This window comes from Alternaria ventricosa (assembly GCF_023758065.1).
Source record: "Alternaria ventricosa strain BMP 2768 chromosome Unknown scaffold_2, whole genome shotgun sequence".
NCBI lineage: Eukaryota > Fungi > Ascomycota > Dothideomycetes > Pleosporales > Pleosporaceae > Alternaria > Alternaria ventricosa.
Genome location: NW_026055682.1, coordinates 143,655 through 157,603, shown reverse-complemented (window position 1 = coordinate 157,603; position 13,949 = coordinate 143,655). Strand labels below are relative to the sequence as shown.

The following is a 13,949-nucleotide window of genomic DNA, read 5'->3' as shown; positions in this document are numbered from 1 at the left end:
AATGTGTCCGCGATACTAGCTTCGTCATCTGAGGTCGCAGGGGTTCGTGACGCCGAGCTACGCTTAGATCTTCGCCGCCGTCCGTTTCGTCTCGCTGTCGGCTTTCTGATTATTTCATTCGATGGCAGGCGCAATATGACTGTGTAATTGTGTGGTAGTCGTGTACCGTGTAGACGTAGGCGGATGTATCGAGTCTTAAAAGCTGCTATCAGCTTTGAGTTCTCCTGACACTCTCCGCCTGCAACCTCACTTCCCTCATTTGCCGCTCCATCGTCTTCTGTCTCGTCGTCATCTGTAGTCTGCGGACTTGGCATCCCGCTATTTCTCTTGGTTCTAGGTAGGATACTATATGTTCCAGTATCCCAAATTATCAAGCTTCCAGTCTTCCTGCTGGCACTCTCGATCAAATGATTCCAGTAGTTGTGTACTCTAGTCTCGATCGCCATGCGACCTATGCTTCTCGAGTTGGGATCACCGGGGAGTCCTTTCGGAAGGGCGAAGGACATCGAGCTCGTTTCTGAGAATTGAAGACGGAGGTCATAATGTACACCCGCAATCGGGTGATTGTGTTGATGAACAACAAAGTGGTGACCATAAGGGTTGGCGTTGGACTGGTAGAGGGCGGCAAAAGCATCGATTGAGAGTTTTGGTACGTCAAGTGGTATGTTCCTAGAGCTTTTCACCAGGTGGCTCCTGAAGTAAGTAAGGTGATCGTCAATCCTGACCTTGCCGGCTTCTACTGCTGCTAGCGCGGGCAAAGCCTTCGGGACAGCTGGTGTTGCATCTGAGTGCACAGCTGCTTTTGAATTTGAGCTCCTGACATCTGCCGCAGACGTTCTACGTCGCTTTGAAGGCCGCGGTGGCGATATGTCGCGTGCGAGACTTGCTGGTAAGCCCATTGCGAGCCTGGTGCAGTTGACAGCTCGCTGTCACCTATGATCGGGCTGGGGAAAAGCACGAATTCCACACGTTCATTCTTCGCCAGGTTATACTCCTCAACATGGTAGTCAAGGAGGTTGGCGTTCGTTATGTGAGTGAGATGCGCGTTCTAATCGCGAAACGCCGCGACGAAGCAATGACGTCATTTACCCGCGACATCCAACGTTGAACACCACGAGCATTCCGAAGTGATGTTAAGAATCGTACGCGCAATCGAAGAGGCAGACGTCGGGATGCCAAAAACGAAAGATCCGGATCGTGACGAGAAGCATACACGCGTGTGCGAGGTGTGGGGTCCCCGCAACAGCCGAGGCCTGTCATTGGCTGTCGGCAAACTTCCTGCTTCCTGCTCGGCAGACCTGCCCAAACAAGGACCACATCTCAACGTCAACGCGCGAACAGAGGCACGAAGAGGTTAGACGGCACCCATACTCCGGACATGATGAGGTTGAACGGGAGACGCAGGCTCCACCGTTGGATATCTGGTCGTTCTGGGGTGTGGATCAGTGGATCAGCGGAGGGGATGGCGTAAAGTCGAAGGTATAAGTATCCCTATTGCTCTATCCGATGCTGGTCGCGACTCTGGACTCTGCCATCCTCCCCTAATTATACCCTGTTACATCTTCGAGTTTCTTGAAGCTTCTTTACGATGTCTTTTGATACGGAAGTTCTCATCATAGGTGCGGGCATGAGCGGCCTGGGCCTCGCCGTTCAAATCATCCGCAAGTACGGCCTTCGTAACTTCGAGCTCATTGAGAAGAGTGAAGATGTCGGTGGTACCTGGTTGGCCAATACATATCCAGGCTGTGGATGCGATGTAAGTTGTTCTGAGTCCAAACAGCTATCGGTGCCGAAAAATATGCTAAGCTGACTAGGTCGCCTCACACTTCTACTCCTACAGTTTCGCGCTGAACCCAGATTGGTCCAGAAAATACTCCATGCGTCCGGAAATCCAGGCCTACTTCCGCTCTGTGGCCGAGCAGTACAAGATCATGGATCACGTCCGTTTTCATTCCATAGTGGAGAAAGCAGCTTGGAACGATCTCGACAACGTCTGGGAGGTATCTATCTTGAACCTTCAAACCAAAGAACGGACCACGCGTCGAGCGAAGATACTTGTCTCGGGTGTGGGCTCACTCTCAGTGCCTAAGCAGTGCGATCTGCCCGGAGTAGAGACGTACCAGGGCAAACTGTTTCATTCTGCGCAATGGGACCACAGTTTCGATTGGAAGGACAAAGATGTCGTCGTACTTGGTATGTCTATACATATCGGTTCGTCAGTTGTGTGCTTACAAAGCCCCAGGCAATGGCTGCTCGGCCACTCAATTTGTTCCTATCATGGCTAACGAGCCCAACCCTGTGCGCAAACTCACACAGTTCGGACGACAAGCGCAATACCTTGCAGAGCGCCAGAACCCATACTATTCGAATACCTTCAAAGCCGTGATGCGCTACGTACCACTAGCAATGCGCCTCTACCGTGCGAAATTCTACTACGACATGGAGCGCGACTGGAGTGGTTTTGACATTGAGACCGGGCGCAGCATCCGCCAAAACCTGGCCAAGGAGAATGAAGCATACGTGAAGAGCATGGCGCCACCCAAGTATTGGGACGCGCTCATTCCAAAGACCGAAATTGGGTGCAAGCGGAAAGTATTGGACACAGACTATCTGAAGACCTTATGGCGAGACAATATTGAGCTGGTTGCCAACGAGCCAGTAGAAAGAATCACTGATGATGGCGTGGTAACAAAGAGCGGTCGCGAGGTGAAGGCGGATGCCATCGTGCTTGCGACCGGCTTCGCGACCCAGCAGATGCTTTGTCCGATGGAGATAGCAGGGCGCGACGGACTGCGCTTGAACGAATACGTGAGTTTACCACTAACCGCCGCAAGAAAAATTTATACTGATGCATATCGCAGTGGGATAAGACTTCACAAGGCGTCGCGCAAGCTTACTTCGGTACGGTGGTCCCACAGTTCCCGAACTTCTTCATCCTCATGGGTCCAAATACCGTCACCGGCCATCTCAGCGTCATCTACACTGTCGAATGCCAGATCAACTTCACTCTCCGGCTGCTAGAGCCCATCTTCAAGTCACTGCCATCATATCGATCGCAATCGTTCATTCCTCAAATGCTTTCACCACCACCGGCGACCGTAGAGGTCAAGCCGGAGGCTGCGGTCGCAGACTCGCAATGGACACAAAAAGCAGCAAGCAAGCTGGTCTGGAACTCAGGTTGCGTCAATTGGGCTGTAGACCCGAAGACAGGTCTAAATAATAGTAAGTGGCGAGGGTGGACGCTGGTGTGAGTCCGTGCGCTAACTCTGTCAGTGATGTACCCTGACTGGCAATCCCTCTATTGGCTCAGGAGCATCTTTTGGAAGAAGGGTGACTTTGTCTATCGGAACGAAAAGACTGGCGAGGAATTTCGACCGGGTACTACCAAGACTATCCTCTGGCTGGCTACTGCAGGAGCACTTGCTGGCAGCGCCTTCTTCGGACGGGATTGGATCCAAGATGAACTGCCTCGCCGGCTAAGGGATTTCGATGCGAGGGGGTTGGTACGGAGCCTGAGCGCCTAAAAAATGACCAGATGAGGGGATGAGTCAGCACATGCCTCGATGGGACGTCAGTATCGTCATTGAGGTCACCCACACCTTCAGGCAACAATATCGTCCGGCCAAGGCAAGTAGGATGTTCACGAGACGGAATATATAATTCGACTCTACCAATGGTACAGTATTGTGCGATTCGTCCTTCGCTGCGGAGCGTTTGGCCGCTATCAATGACGTCGCGCGCACAGAATGGTCGTCTCTCCAGCAACGAGCAACACTGCACCCGCGATCTCGCGACCGCATTCTGCAAGGCCTCCTCCAAGTTGCCTGAATAAGCTCAAGTCTATTGTTCAGCTTTCCTGCAAGAACAATACCAGCCAAGTGAGGGGGACGGGATATCTGATTTCGGGTGTCCCTTCACCTTCACTTTACAAAATCGTCTCCCAGCCCCCTCAATTCCAGCTTTTCAAGCCCACAACCTTTTCGCTAATATTGATCGCACGCTGAGTATACTTTGTACTGCAAACTCCTCAGCTCTTTACACAATCATCCATTTCCCTCTCGTCCCCAACAAGCTCACCTTGATCGTCTCATACCTTCTTACCTTACTTTCCACAACCCAAGATACCTCCTGAGATGTCTTCAAAGACTCTCCTCCCAAAATTTGCAGTGGCAGTCAGCCAGATGGCTGTCGAAGCTGCAACCACAGCCTACCCGACCGACTACATCGTCGAGCACATCCTCAAGCTCAGCAACTACCTCATCAACCTTGCGGGCACCTGCAACCTCTTCGGCAAGCCCGACCTCGACATCTACAGCCCCAGTCTCAACACTCTGTTCGACCGCCTGCAGAAGAAGCAGGTCGGCCCAAGCCTGTTGCCTCACGGCTTTCTCACCCCCGAACGCATTCACGGACGCATCTACGAACGTGCCGATGAAGAGGCGACTGACCGCCCTCTCGCCGACTACGAGGACATATACTATGCGCTTGTCGCACGCATGCAGGAGATGCATCAGCTGCTGAACCTCCGCATCAACAGCGGCTTCAACGTTGCGACTGAGGACATCTCTGAAGGCGGCCCCAGCATCGCCGAGCTCCACAACAGTCTGTCTGAGTACTGGAACGTCCTCAACAACCCATCCTGCGGCAAAGCGCTCGACGATGCAGTCCGCGAGGCGAGGCTTGAATCACTCCGTCACGAACTGGTCCACCAAGTCCAGCAAAAGAACATGAAAGCAGAGGAAGCGCACGAGCAGTTATCGCAGCTCTACAGCTCCGACGTCTACAACGGTATCCTCGGGCTCAACTTTGTCCAGGACTGGGCGCCGGCCATGATCGGTGCGTACCTGGAGTCAAAGTACCGGCGCATGCTCGACTTGGAGAAGGAAGAAGCCGTCGTCAAGGCCAGGCTGTCGCGCCGCCAAGCAAAGATGAAGACGTTGCGCGAGGCTCTTGTGGCAAAGTCAGCGGAAGAGAAGCTCATTGCTCGCCGCCATGCTCGCAACAATGCGCGCAGGGCCGCTCCCGTATGCGACGTCGACTACGAAGTCAGCCGCCCCACCAACGACACGCCGCCCGCCGTCGGATCCGCAGACGCCAACGAGACCTCCGGCGCCGAGCCCAACACCACCACCAACAACACATACCAGATCACAGGCAAACCATCAATGCAGCACTCCCCCGAACACCACGCCCAGCTCCACCACCCGGGTCACCACTACGAAGAGCACACAGCCGCCTACTACAACCAGCCCATTGAGGATATCATTGCTCACCAGGAGATGCTCAAGGCAGCCGCTCAGTGGCAGATCAAAGAACAACGCGTGTCAGAGTACAGCGAGTACCTGCGCGCTCGCGCTAGTCAGGGGGCTCAGAGTATGGTTGGGGCTAGTCAGGGCTCGAGTTCTTTCGGTGCGCCTCCGACTGGCTGGGTGAGGGGGCCTTTTCATCACCCGGATATGGATTATAGTCAGTATGAGAAGTTTTGAGGGGATGACGTGGTTGGATTGGTGGGTTGGTGGTTAGGATACATGGATTGATGAAGCTGGTGATGAATGGGTAGGGCAGTGGATACTTGAATAGATGGATCGATCAGTGAAGGCTATACCCAAGTGGTGCCACCCGAGAGATTATGCGTATATAGATAAACTGTGGCAGCTGGAACGGTTGATCTTCGACACTCACGTCGTTGCGGTTCCTTGCTTGCTTATACAAACAATCGAAATACTTTACTGGTAAAGCTCCACCTTGACTGCGTATTCTCAGAAGATATAGTCCGGATCCACCTCGATGATCATGTTCTCGCCGTAACCACCCGGTCTCGGTGCTGTGAAGTCTTTGATATGCCACGTTTCCGCGTTAAGCCGCTCAAACTCTCCAGATCGTTGTTCTTGACAGTCGTAGAGGTTGAGAGACTGCTTTGGTGTTAGCCATACAAGTAAACTCCATCAACAAAACACACGAAACAACGTACCTCCAACCCATCCAACCCCCCCACAACCTCCCTCGCCTCATCCCCAAGCAACTCCCCACACTCCGCCACCTCCAACACCCTCAACCTCCCCCTGCCCTCCCACTCTCCCAGAGCCGCCCACATCTCCCTCCCCAAATACCTCCCCCTCCTCAACCCCAGCTCCTCACACCCCCTCATCTCTCCCAACAGCACAGCCAACTGCTCAGCCCTAACATCACAATTTTCCAGTTTCAAACTGACGACTCGCCGACTCCACGCCCCCGCACTCTCAGCAAGCACATCCCAAGCCTTACCCTGCTCTTCCCGTTCGACAGCGATACGCGACCGCGGGATACCACGGACGTACCTGGCGCCGCTTTCGATTCTAAGGCTGAAGGTAAGGAGGGCGCGGAGCGTGGTTAGCGCTTTTGCCATGGGGAGGGTTAGGGACCAGATGCTGATGTTGAGGTGCTGCAGCATCGTGCCGTGGCGGTTTAGTATGCTTGTTACGAGCAAGCTTTGGAAGGTGTGCAACGTCAAATACTCGTAGGTTTTTGCCTGGGGGATGCGCAGCCAGATTTCGTAGGGGTCGGATGTGTTGTTATTGGTACTGGTGATGGACGGGTCGAGGTACTTGAAGAAAGCGGGAGCAAGAGGCGCGATTCCCAAAGAGAGGGTGTGCAGATTGGCGTTTGCGAGGATGCGGGCGTGACGGGAGGTTTCTAAGAAAGAGAGTAGGGAGCGTGTGGGTAGGGGGGTGAGTATGTGGTTTAGGATTTCGGTGGGGAGGTCGAGGAGGTGGGGGGTTGACATTTTTGGAGTTGTTTTGTCTGGGGCGATGGAAGAGAGGTGAGGTAAAGTAAGGTCGACTGATTGAAGCTGAGGGGAACAGTGCAATCCTTCAAGTCCAAGGCTGGGGAATATAGATAGATTTTAGTAGTAGGCAGACATCTCGGTGCCATTGCTGTCAGCAGCGAAACTCTAAACCATATATACTTCCACGTCACGCATGTCTTACACAAGCGGCATCTTCCTTCTTCCTTCCCTACCTTCCTTCCTGCCCATCATCATCACAGCGCTTATTCTTTCTCGCCGAATGGTCCCGTCACCTTGTTTGAAGCAAACGGTTCAACCCCGGGAGGCCGCGTCGTGGCGTCTCGCACATCGATTGGACAAAGGCAACTGTGCCGCATGCTGCTGTGTAAGGCGCCCCCAAAAACCACCCTGATGGAATGCGCGTCGGTTACCTGGGTAGGTAAGGGTAGCCCATTTAGAACGTCGTCCATCTTTCTAGTTATAGACATCGTGCAGTCCGAAGGATCAAGTTGCATATTTGTATATAGCCGCATGCGCTCCAGGACTATTGTTGGCGTTGAACTGGGGAATTCGTATCGAGTTTGTCGTTCGTTCATCCCCGTCACAAGACTGTGAAAGCACGGTCATTGCGGGCGGCGTAGTTGTATCACTGCAGCAGGATGATAATAGCGGTGTTGTATTGATTGCATGGCAGCGCAAAGTTCGGAGTCGCCGGTGCATCGTTGGTCAGTGGTCAGTCGCTCGCCGAAGATCGCGCGCGGAGGATTCGTGTGCCCAGGTAGGAGGATTCGGGGCCGGGGGTGCGGCGGGTGATATCAGGAGCCGCGTTCCGGATTCGTTGGTCGCTGCATGCGAACATGCACGAGATGCGGCGTTCTGCGAGGTTCGCGTAATTCTAGTCCGTGGAGTGTCGATGCAGAGCAGGGCAACAAACCGCGGCCAGGTAGCTCTATGTAGGCTCGCGTAGTTCTGTTGCAGTAACGTAGGAGTTAGCTTGGGGTATTCGACAGCTGCAGTAACGAGGGTTATTTGAAATATTCGACAGCTGATGATAAGAATTGATCATGTGTTGGTCTTTTCCATTGCGTGGCTTGGAGCTTGCTATGTAGCCGAGACGACTATATATACACCTTCCCTTCCTGCGCATTGCATCCGCGGAGAGAGGCGATGATCCTGCAGCGTCAACGGGAGACGCATCTTCAGGATTTACTCGTCAAGCTCAACCTGCAGACCTCAGCCCTCACCCCCAGCACCCCTCTCAAACACCCTAACACTCCCATCACTCTTAACCTGATACAAGAACTCCTTCCCTCTCCCCCCATCCCCCTCCTTATCCCCCTCAACACCAAAGCCAACATCAAACCATTGTTTCCTCTGCTCAGTGATGCGTATTACGCCGCTTACATCCCTCGCAACGCCAGTGTCTAATACTCTGACACCCAGTATCCGTCTGCTCATATGTGCGCACTTAACAACCAAATTATGATGCGCTACTTCGAGCGGCTGTGGGGGTGTGGAGAGACTAAGCAGCGGGTTGTCGGCCTGTAGGTGCGTGAGGATATGGGTCACGTTCGGTAGCGTATGGAGCTGCAGCATGAGGGTGGTAAAGTGGGAGGGTGTGATGGCTGGGTTCAGCGCGAGGAGGAGATCTGGGTTGTCGAAGATGAGGAGCGTCTTTCGAGCGGTAGACGTAGCGAGTGGGGAAATGGCGCTGGAGATGGAAGACTTGATGGCCGCGATCTCGAGGCTCTTGAGTATATAATGACCTGGCGTGCTTTGGGTTGCACTTGCTGGGCCGTTCGCGGTACTCGTAGCTGGTGGTGAAGTTGGTGACGCCGCGGGAGCTGCTGGAGGAGGCCCTCTCGCAGGTACTATCCGTCCAGGTGGTCCTCGCGCAGGCAATATCTGTGGCCCTCTTATCGCATTCAACACTGGAACCCGTGATATCGCATGCGCATCAACCCCCAACGATCCCTCCACCGCACCATCCATCGCATCCCCCCCAGCACCCAGCCCATCCACAAAAGCAAACCGTCCCTCCCTCCTCATCTTGTCCAAATCAAGCGCCGCGCCCTTCCGCGCCTCCTGCCTCCAGAAGTCGTATTCCCTCATCCAAGAGACGAGGACAACGTTGTGCCCCTCGTCATCCCCGCCATCTTGTGTGCTCAGCTCATGGCAGAGGAAGCGGATGAGCAGCCAGTTTGCGCTCGCGCCGAGGGTGCTCGTGAGCAGGAGGATCGAGTCGTTCGGTGGTAGTTGGACGTAGGGTTGGAGGAGCGCGGGGATACGCGTCGAGGGTGGCATTGTGACGCGGGTGCCGAGTGGAAATTAGGAGTTGCGCGTGGTGTGCTGCTTATCGATACCAGCTATCGCCGTCATAGCTTGTTCTTCTGGCAAGGAGAGATCACCACCAATGTCAAGAAGCCTGTTTGAGTTTTCTATTTTCTACGTTTTTTTGTGATTTTCTCTACTTCCATAGCGAACAACCCCGCATGCCCTTCCCTTCAGACATAACACGAACCCCATAAACCAGTCAGTCCATCGTAAGGCCGCCAGTCAGAAACACCCACCAAACTTTTCTGCACCTGTGGCCCACGTCGTATCCTCCTCGGTCCGCCGTCAAAGTTGGTTTGCCATCAAAACTACCATTGTAGTCCTCAAACACAGTTCTTCCTGAAAGCTTCCTCTTCGTACTCCTTATCATCCTCACGCCTCCTCCATCGCCACTCTGCCCTTCCTCACAGACTGAAGTCCAGGTCCAGCAACTCCCCGTAACGCGTGATACCCGCTTCGGTCTCAACAACACCAATCTCTGTATCGACTTCTGCCAGCATGGAAGATGCCGGGTGCTTCTTGGATCGGGTTGGGATGTTTTGCTGGACGTCTAGCTGTCGAGTGGTCGCACCGCCAGTCGCAATCTTACCCAGTTCGTTTGGGAAGAGCCATGGGAATGAAATCAAGGGCATGTGCTCCGGTTCCATCGGTCGCACCGGAACATCCCTACCACCCACTGTCTTCTTCGTACGGCATTCGACCAATGCAGTCTCCATCTCTTTCGCAGTCACCATATACATCGCGGCGACAAATTTCTCCAGGTTGTCTTCTGCAGCAGCTCGGCATTCATCCCGGTATTGGGACTTGAAGGCACCGATAGTCCTTCCAAATTCTTCTGCGAACTTGTAATCTCGGCTCTGGAAGGGTGCGAAGTCAGTATGTGTCATGGATCTCGAACAGTCAGTACTTACTTCATGGTTATGTACTATGACAAATACAGACCAGGCCTCGAACTCTGTCTGGATGCCATGCTTGGCCATCAGGCGCCGCAATGACTCATCGTAGGAAGTCTTGATTTCCGCAGCTTTCGCCAAAACTTCGTCGCCGAGCCCAAAGGCATCCAGGACTCGCTTGTCGAATGGGTTTTCCCACTGAGGCTACAAAGATGAAGATACGAAGTCAGCGTATGTCTCACATGCATTTCGTACTGTCGCGGCTTACCTTAAAGTCGACCAGCTGTACTTGGTCGTAAAGGATGCCGAGGACCTTTCTCGAATGATAGATCTTAGATTCTGGGAGGTGCTTCTTCTCCATGAAATGCGGCCACATATGTGGTCTCAATTCGCGCGTCATCTCGGCTGGCAAACCGCTCTTCGGGAAGTCGACGGCTTTGGAATGTAACTCCGCTAGAGCAAGGCACTTGTCGTCGTTGACCCCATCGGCCTGGAGGTCTGCGTTTGCCAGATGGGCGTGCGCAATCTGGCCAAGGGTATCGTTCTTCATATAACTGACGAAGAACTCGCCAATATGCGCGGCAGTAATTGGGTCGTCGGTCTCAACCGGCTTTTCGGCTGTGAAGTCCATAGCAGGCATATTGACGGTCTGGGGTATCAGATCTGGATCCCACAGCACCATGTAGTCATCCCCGTCAAGGTCGCCGCCAGAGCACATGTTAGCGAGATCCCTATCCCCGTTCTGTGGCAGCACCACGACGTTTTTGAGATGATGTAATCCCGGTACATCTACCGCGCGAACGACTCGAAGGTCTCCCGGGTGAAGTGAGGGGTTTCGCGCCAGGACACACACTCCTTGGATAATTTTGTAGTGTCCTTTCCTGCTCGTATCATCGACTTGCAAGAAGATCTCGGGGAGAGTTGCCAGCTTCTCCTCATTCGTAGCATCAAGCTGGAGGTCGTTCATATGGCCTCGGAGTGTTGCTGTTTCGTCAACGCAACCAAGTACGAACGCGCCGTCATCGATGGCTATCCGAGCCTTCTCCTTGAGGTTCTTGATAGTGCAAGCCCTCCACAACTTGAGGAGTGACATGACGAACGGATCTTGAGACTTCATAAAGCCATCGAGGACCATTCCTGCGACGGTCAACGTGGTCTGGTTCATGTCAATGTGCTTTCGAAGCTTCTGCAAGGCAACGCTATCGTCTACCATTGCGGTCTCGTAGTCATTGATCATCTCTTGTTGCTTCTTGATTACCACAGAATCGGGCACGCCAAGGTATGACAAGACTACGATGATCTGACGGTTGAAGAAGGGTGTGGCAAGAGATGAGGACCGGATAATCTCCAGACCGGTGTAGGGTGCCACGAATTTCATCTGACTGGGCCTTATATGAACCTCAGGACCAGTAATCTTTGGATCCGGGGCAAGTACACCCTTGCAGCCGCCAAGGCGAAACTGGAATAAAGACGGGGGGTCATCGAAGGCGCGGGCAAGCCCGAGTTCTTGGGCAGCCATCTGGGCTAGGAACTGTGAGATCTTACCGACACCGTCTGTGAAAGTATAGTTGTTACGTATAATGTCGGGAATCGTTATAACCTTAACGTTATCCCGCATTGCGCGAGTGGTTGAGAAGCATTGACCGAGACGAGCACCGAATTTGGCGACGGTCTTGATGTGATCGAAGTTGCCCAGGGAGATGCGGATGTCATCGGCGGACTTGGAAGAAGTAAGCGCGTAGAAGTATGCTCCGTGTTCGCGAAACTGTGAGTTTCCGAACGCTAGGAACTCATAGTATCTCCCAGCGACGACGATGCCATACTTCATGGCCCGACGTACCCTGTCAAACGCAGCTTCAGCCCTTCCGTTAGGCATATTGCGCAGTTGACCTTCTGTCTTCTCGTCAGAGAACTTGACTCGGATGAATCGATCGCCATCAGCAGCATGCTTGCGGATGATGCGATTGGAGGTCTCCATGTTTGGAGATGCTACATGCATCATGGTTGGGGTGATTACCACCGATCGCTGAAGGATGCAGTAGCTAGGGATTTTCTTCGCAAGGTCCTTAACCCGAATGCTGAATACGTCCATCGGATCGTAGTAGACGTGCTGTTTATCGACGACTTTCTCCAGGATGTAGGCGGCACGGCGAGGTTCCATCGCTGAGAGCTTCTCTAAGAAGTCGTTCGTGATGTTGTGTTCCTTCAAATAGCCGTTCGATAGACACGCCTCGAGTTGGTACCGGACGGGAAAGCTTAGATGAAACTGGCCAGCGAAGAGATCTTCGAAGACCGAGCCCTTTGAGGGTGTCGACTCAAGATGCGGATGTGTTCCAGATATCTCTTCTTGTAGCAGTGACCATAGAGGCGATGGGACCATGTCTTGGATCGTATAATCGTCCAGGTCCTCAATGGCGACGCCATGGTCGGCCAGAGCATCGCTGAAGTCCTTGAACTTGAGCCCAGTCATCACTGTCGCGTCGAAGATCATGCGATAAGTCGTCCAGCGTCCTAAGAAATCAGTTAGTTGAGCAATCTTCGATGAAGTTATGGGCAACGTACCAATGTCGATAATGGCGGTATCCTTGTGGTTCATCAACGGCAAGCCTTGGAACTTGCTCTTGACGGCGTTGTTGATGATATCGGTCGCCCGGTACCAAGTGTCCCAGGCATTCCACGACCTCTCTTTCCTAGAGAACGTACTGCATTGTCTCCCGTCCTCCAGATGCTGACCCTCACTTCGCTGCATGTAGAACTGCGGGGGTGAGCTGAACGGAATGATTAAAGTCGGCTGGCCAGTGACTTTGTCGGTGGTCTTGTATATACGGGAGAGCAGGGCAATCGGCAACGCAAAGCGAAACTTGCGCATCTCTTTATCGATATCTACCGAGAACTGAACGTCGAGCTCTTTGCGAACCAGGTTCAGCGTCATGTAGATACTGCCCGGTGAACGCAAGGTATGCATGGCAATCATGGTCTTGTCTGCTACGTTGACGCCGAAGTCGAGCCCATGTACAGGTAGGACGTTGATCTCGTAGTATGACTTGGCGGGATTGGCTGGGCTCGGTACGGTCTTGACTTGCGAAGGGAGTGTCTCAAGCCCTACGAGAGCACCGCCGATACGAAGGTTTTGATGAGGAATAGTCTTCACTGGGGGAGGTCTGTAAGAAAGGGTTAGAATGGACATCTATCGACGGAAGTAATACTCACCGAAACACCACGTAAGCGGAGTAGTCTCGGGTGCCAGTGACCATCTCGATCCTGATGACAGAGCCAAACGACGCCATTACTTGATACACCTCTTTCGTCCAGCAGCTCTTGGGTATGCCCGATAGTCTGAGCTTCAGTTCCTGGTAATGGGCCCAATGCTGAGTCTGATTCCTCAAGATTGACCTCTGTGGACTACGCTGACCAGCTGAGTTGAAGCGCGGGCGATTACCTCCATATCGAGGAGACGCTTGAGTGGCCTGTCGTGGTGGGCTTATGATCGGTGACCTTGCCGGAGATGGTGTCGGGGTGGTACTAGCTCTCGCGATGTAGGTCTCGTTGATGCTGTTCCCGTTCAAGTCGAAAGAAGAAAGTTGTTTGACTGGAGTAACGGGTGAGTCCACACGGGCTGGGGTTCGCTCCATATCTTCCATGCGAGTGTGTGGAGCCTGAGAGGACTGAGATGCCGAGGCGGGCTTGAGAGTTGGTCGGTTGGGGTTGTACTGGCCGTTAGAGCTACCCGAACTGCCAGAGTATGTGCGGTTGCCACTTCTACCACCACGATATCCGCCACGACCACCGCGTTGATTACCGCGATACATGTTGCCGCTGCCGAAGGATTTCTCACTATTGGAGCTGGTCTCTGATTTCTGTTCGCTGTGTTGAACTGGTTCTCGGTTCAGTGTGTAGGATTGGGATGATGTGGGGGTGCTGGTGTTGAAATCAGGAGTAGTCGAGCCCATTGGATC

At 53.4% G+C, this 13,949-nt stretch overlaps 5 protein-coding genes across 5 annotated transcripts; 2 read left to right on the top strand and 3 right to left on the bottom strand.

Moving 5' to 3' along the window:
* Positions 1–1,588: 1,588 nt before the first annotated feature.
* J4E93_001085 (uncharacterized protein) lies at positions 1,589–3,524 on the top strand (the record flags this gene model as incomplete). Its single annotated transcript, XM_049339041.1, has 5 exons — positions 1,589–1,756; positions 1,815–2,193; positions 2,243–2,808; positions 2,862–3,222; positions 3,274–3,524. The coding sequence occupies 5 exons, from the start codon at positions 1,589–1,591 to the stop codon at positions 3,522–3,524; spliced, it is 1,725 nt and encodes a 574-aa protein (XP_049202998.1).
* Positions 3,525–4,133: 609 nt separating this feature from the next.
* J4E93_001084 (uncharacterized protein) lies at positions 4,134–5,486 on the top strand (the record flags this gene model as incomplete). The annotated part of the gene is made up of 1 exon (XM_049339040.1): positions 4,134–5,486. One exon carries the CDS (start codon positions 4,134–4,136, stop codon positions 5,484–5,486), a length of 1,353 nt encoding a protein of 450 aa, XP_049202997.1.
* A 273-nt stretch (positions 5,487–5,759) lies between these two features.
* On the bottom strand, positions 5,760–6,763 carry J4E93_001083 (uncharacterized protein; the record flags this gene model as incomplete). Its single annotated transcript, XM_049339039.1, has 2 exons — positions 5,760–5,912; positions 5,972–6,763. 2 exons carry the CDS (start codon positions 6,761–6,763, stop codon positions 5,760–5,762), a joined length of 945 nt encoding a protein of 314 aa, XP_049202996.1.
* A 1,236-nt stretch (positions 6,764–7,999) lies between these two features.
* On the bottom strand, positions 8,000–9,070 carry J4E93_001082 (uncharacterized protein; the record flags this gene model as incomplete). Its single annotated transcript, XM_049339038.1, has 1 exon — positions 8,000–9,070. The coding sequence occupies one exon, from the start codon at positions 9,068–9,070 to the stop codon at positions 8,000–8,002; it is 1,071 nt and encodes a 356-aa protein (XP_049202995.1).
* Positions 9,071–9,504: 434 nt separating this feature from the next.
* Positions 9,505–13,943, bottom strand: J4E93_001081 (uncharacterized protein; the record flags this gene model as incomplete). The annotated part of the gene is made up of 4 exons (XM_049339037.1): positions 9,505–9,957; positions 10,012–10,197; positions 10,262–13,154; positions 13,204–13,943. The coding sequence occupies 4 exons, from the start codon at positions 13,941–13,943 to the stop codon at positions 9,505–9,507; spliced, it is 4,272 nt and encodes a 1,423-aa protein (XP_049202994.1).
* Positions 13,944–13,949: the final 6 nt, after the last annotated feature.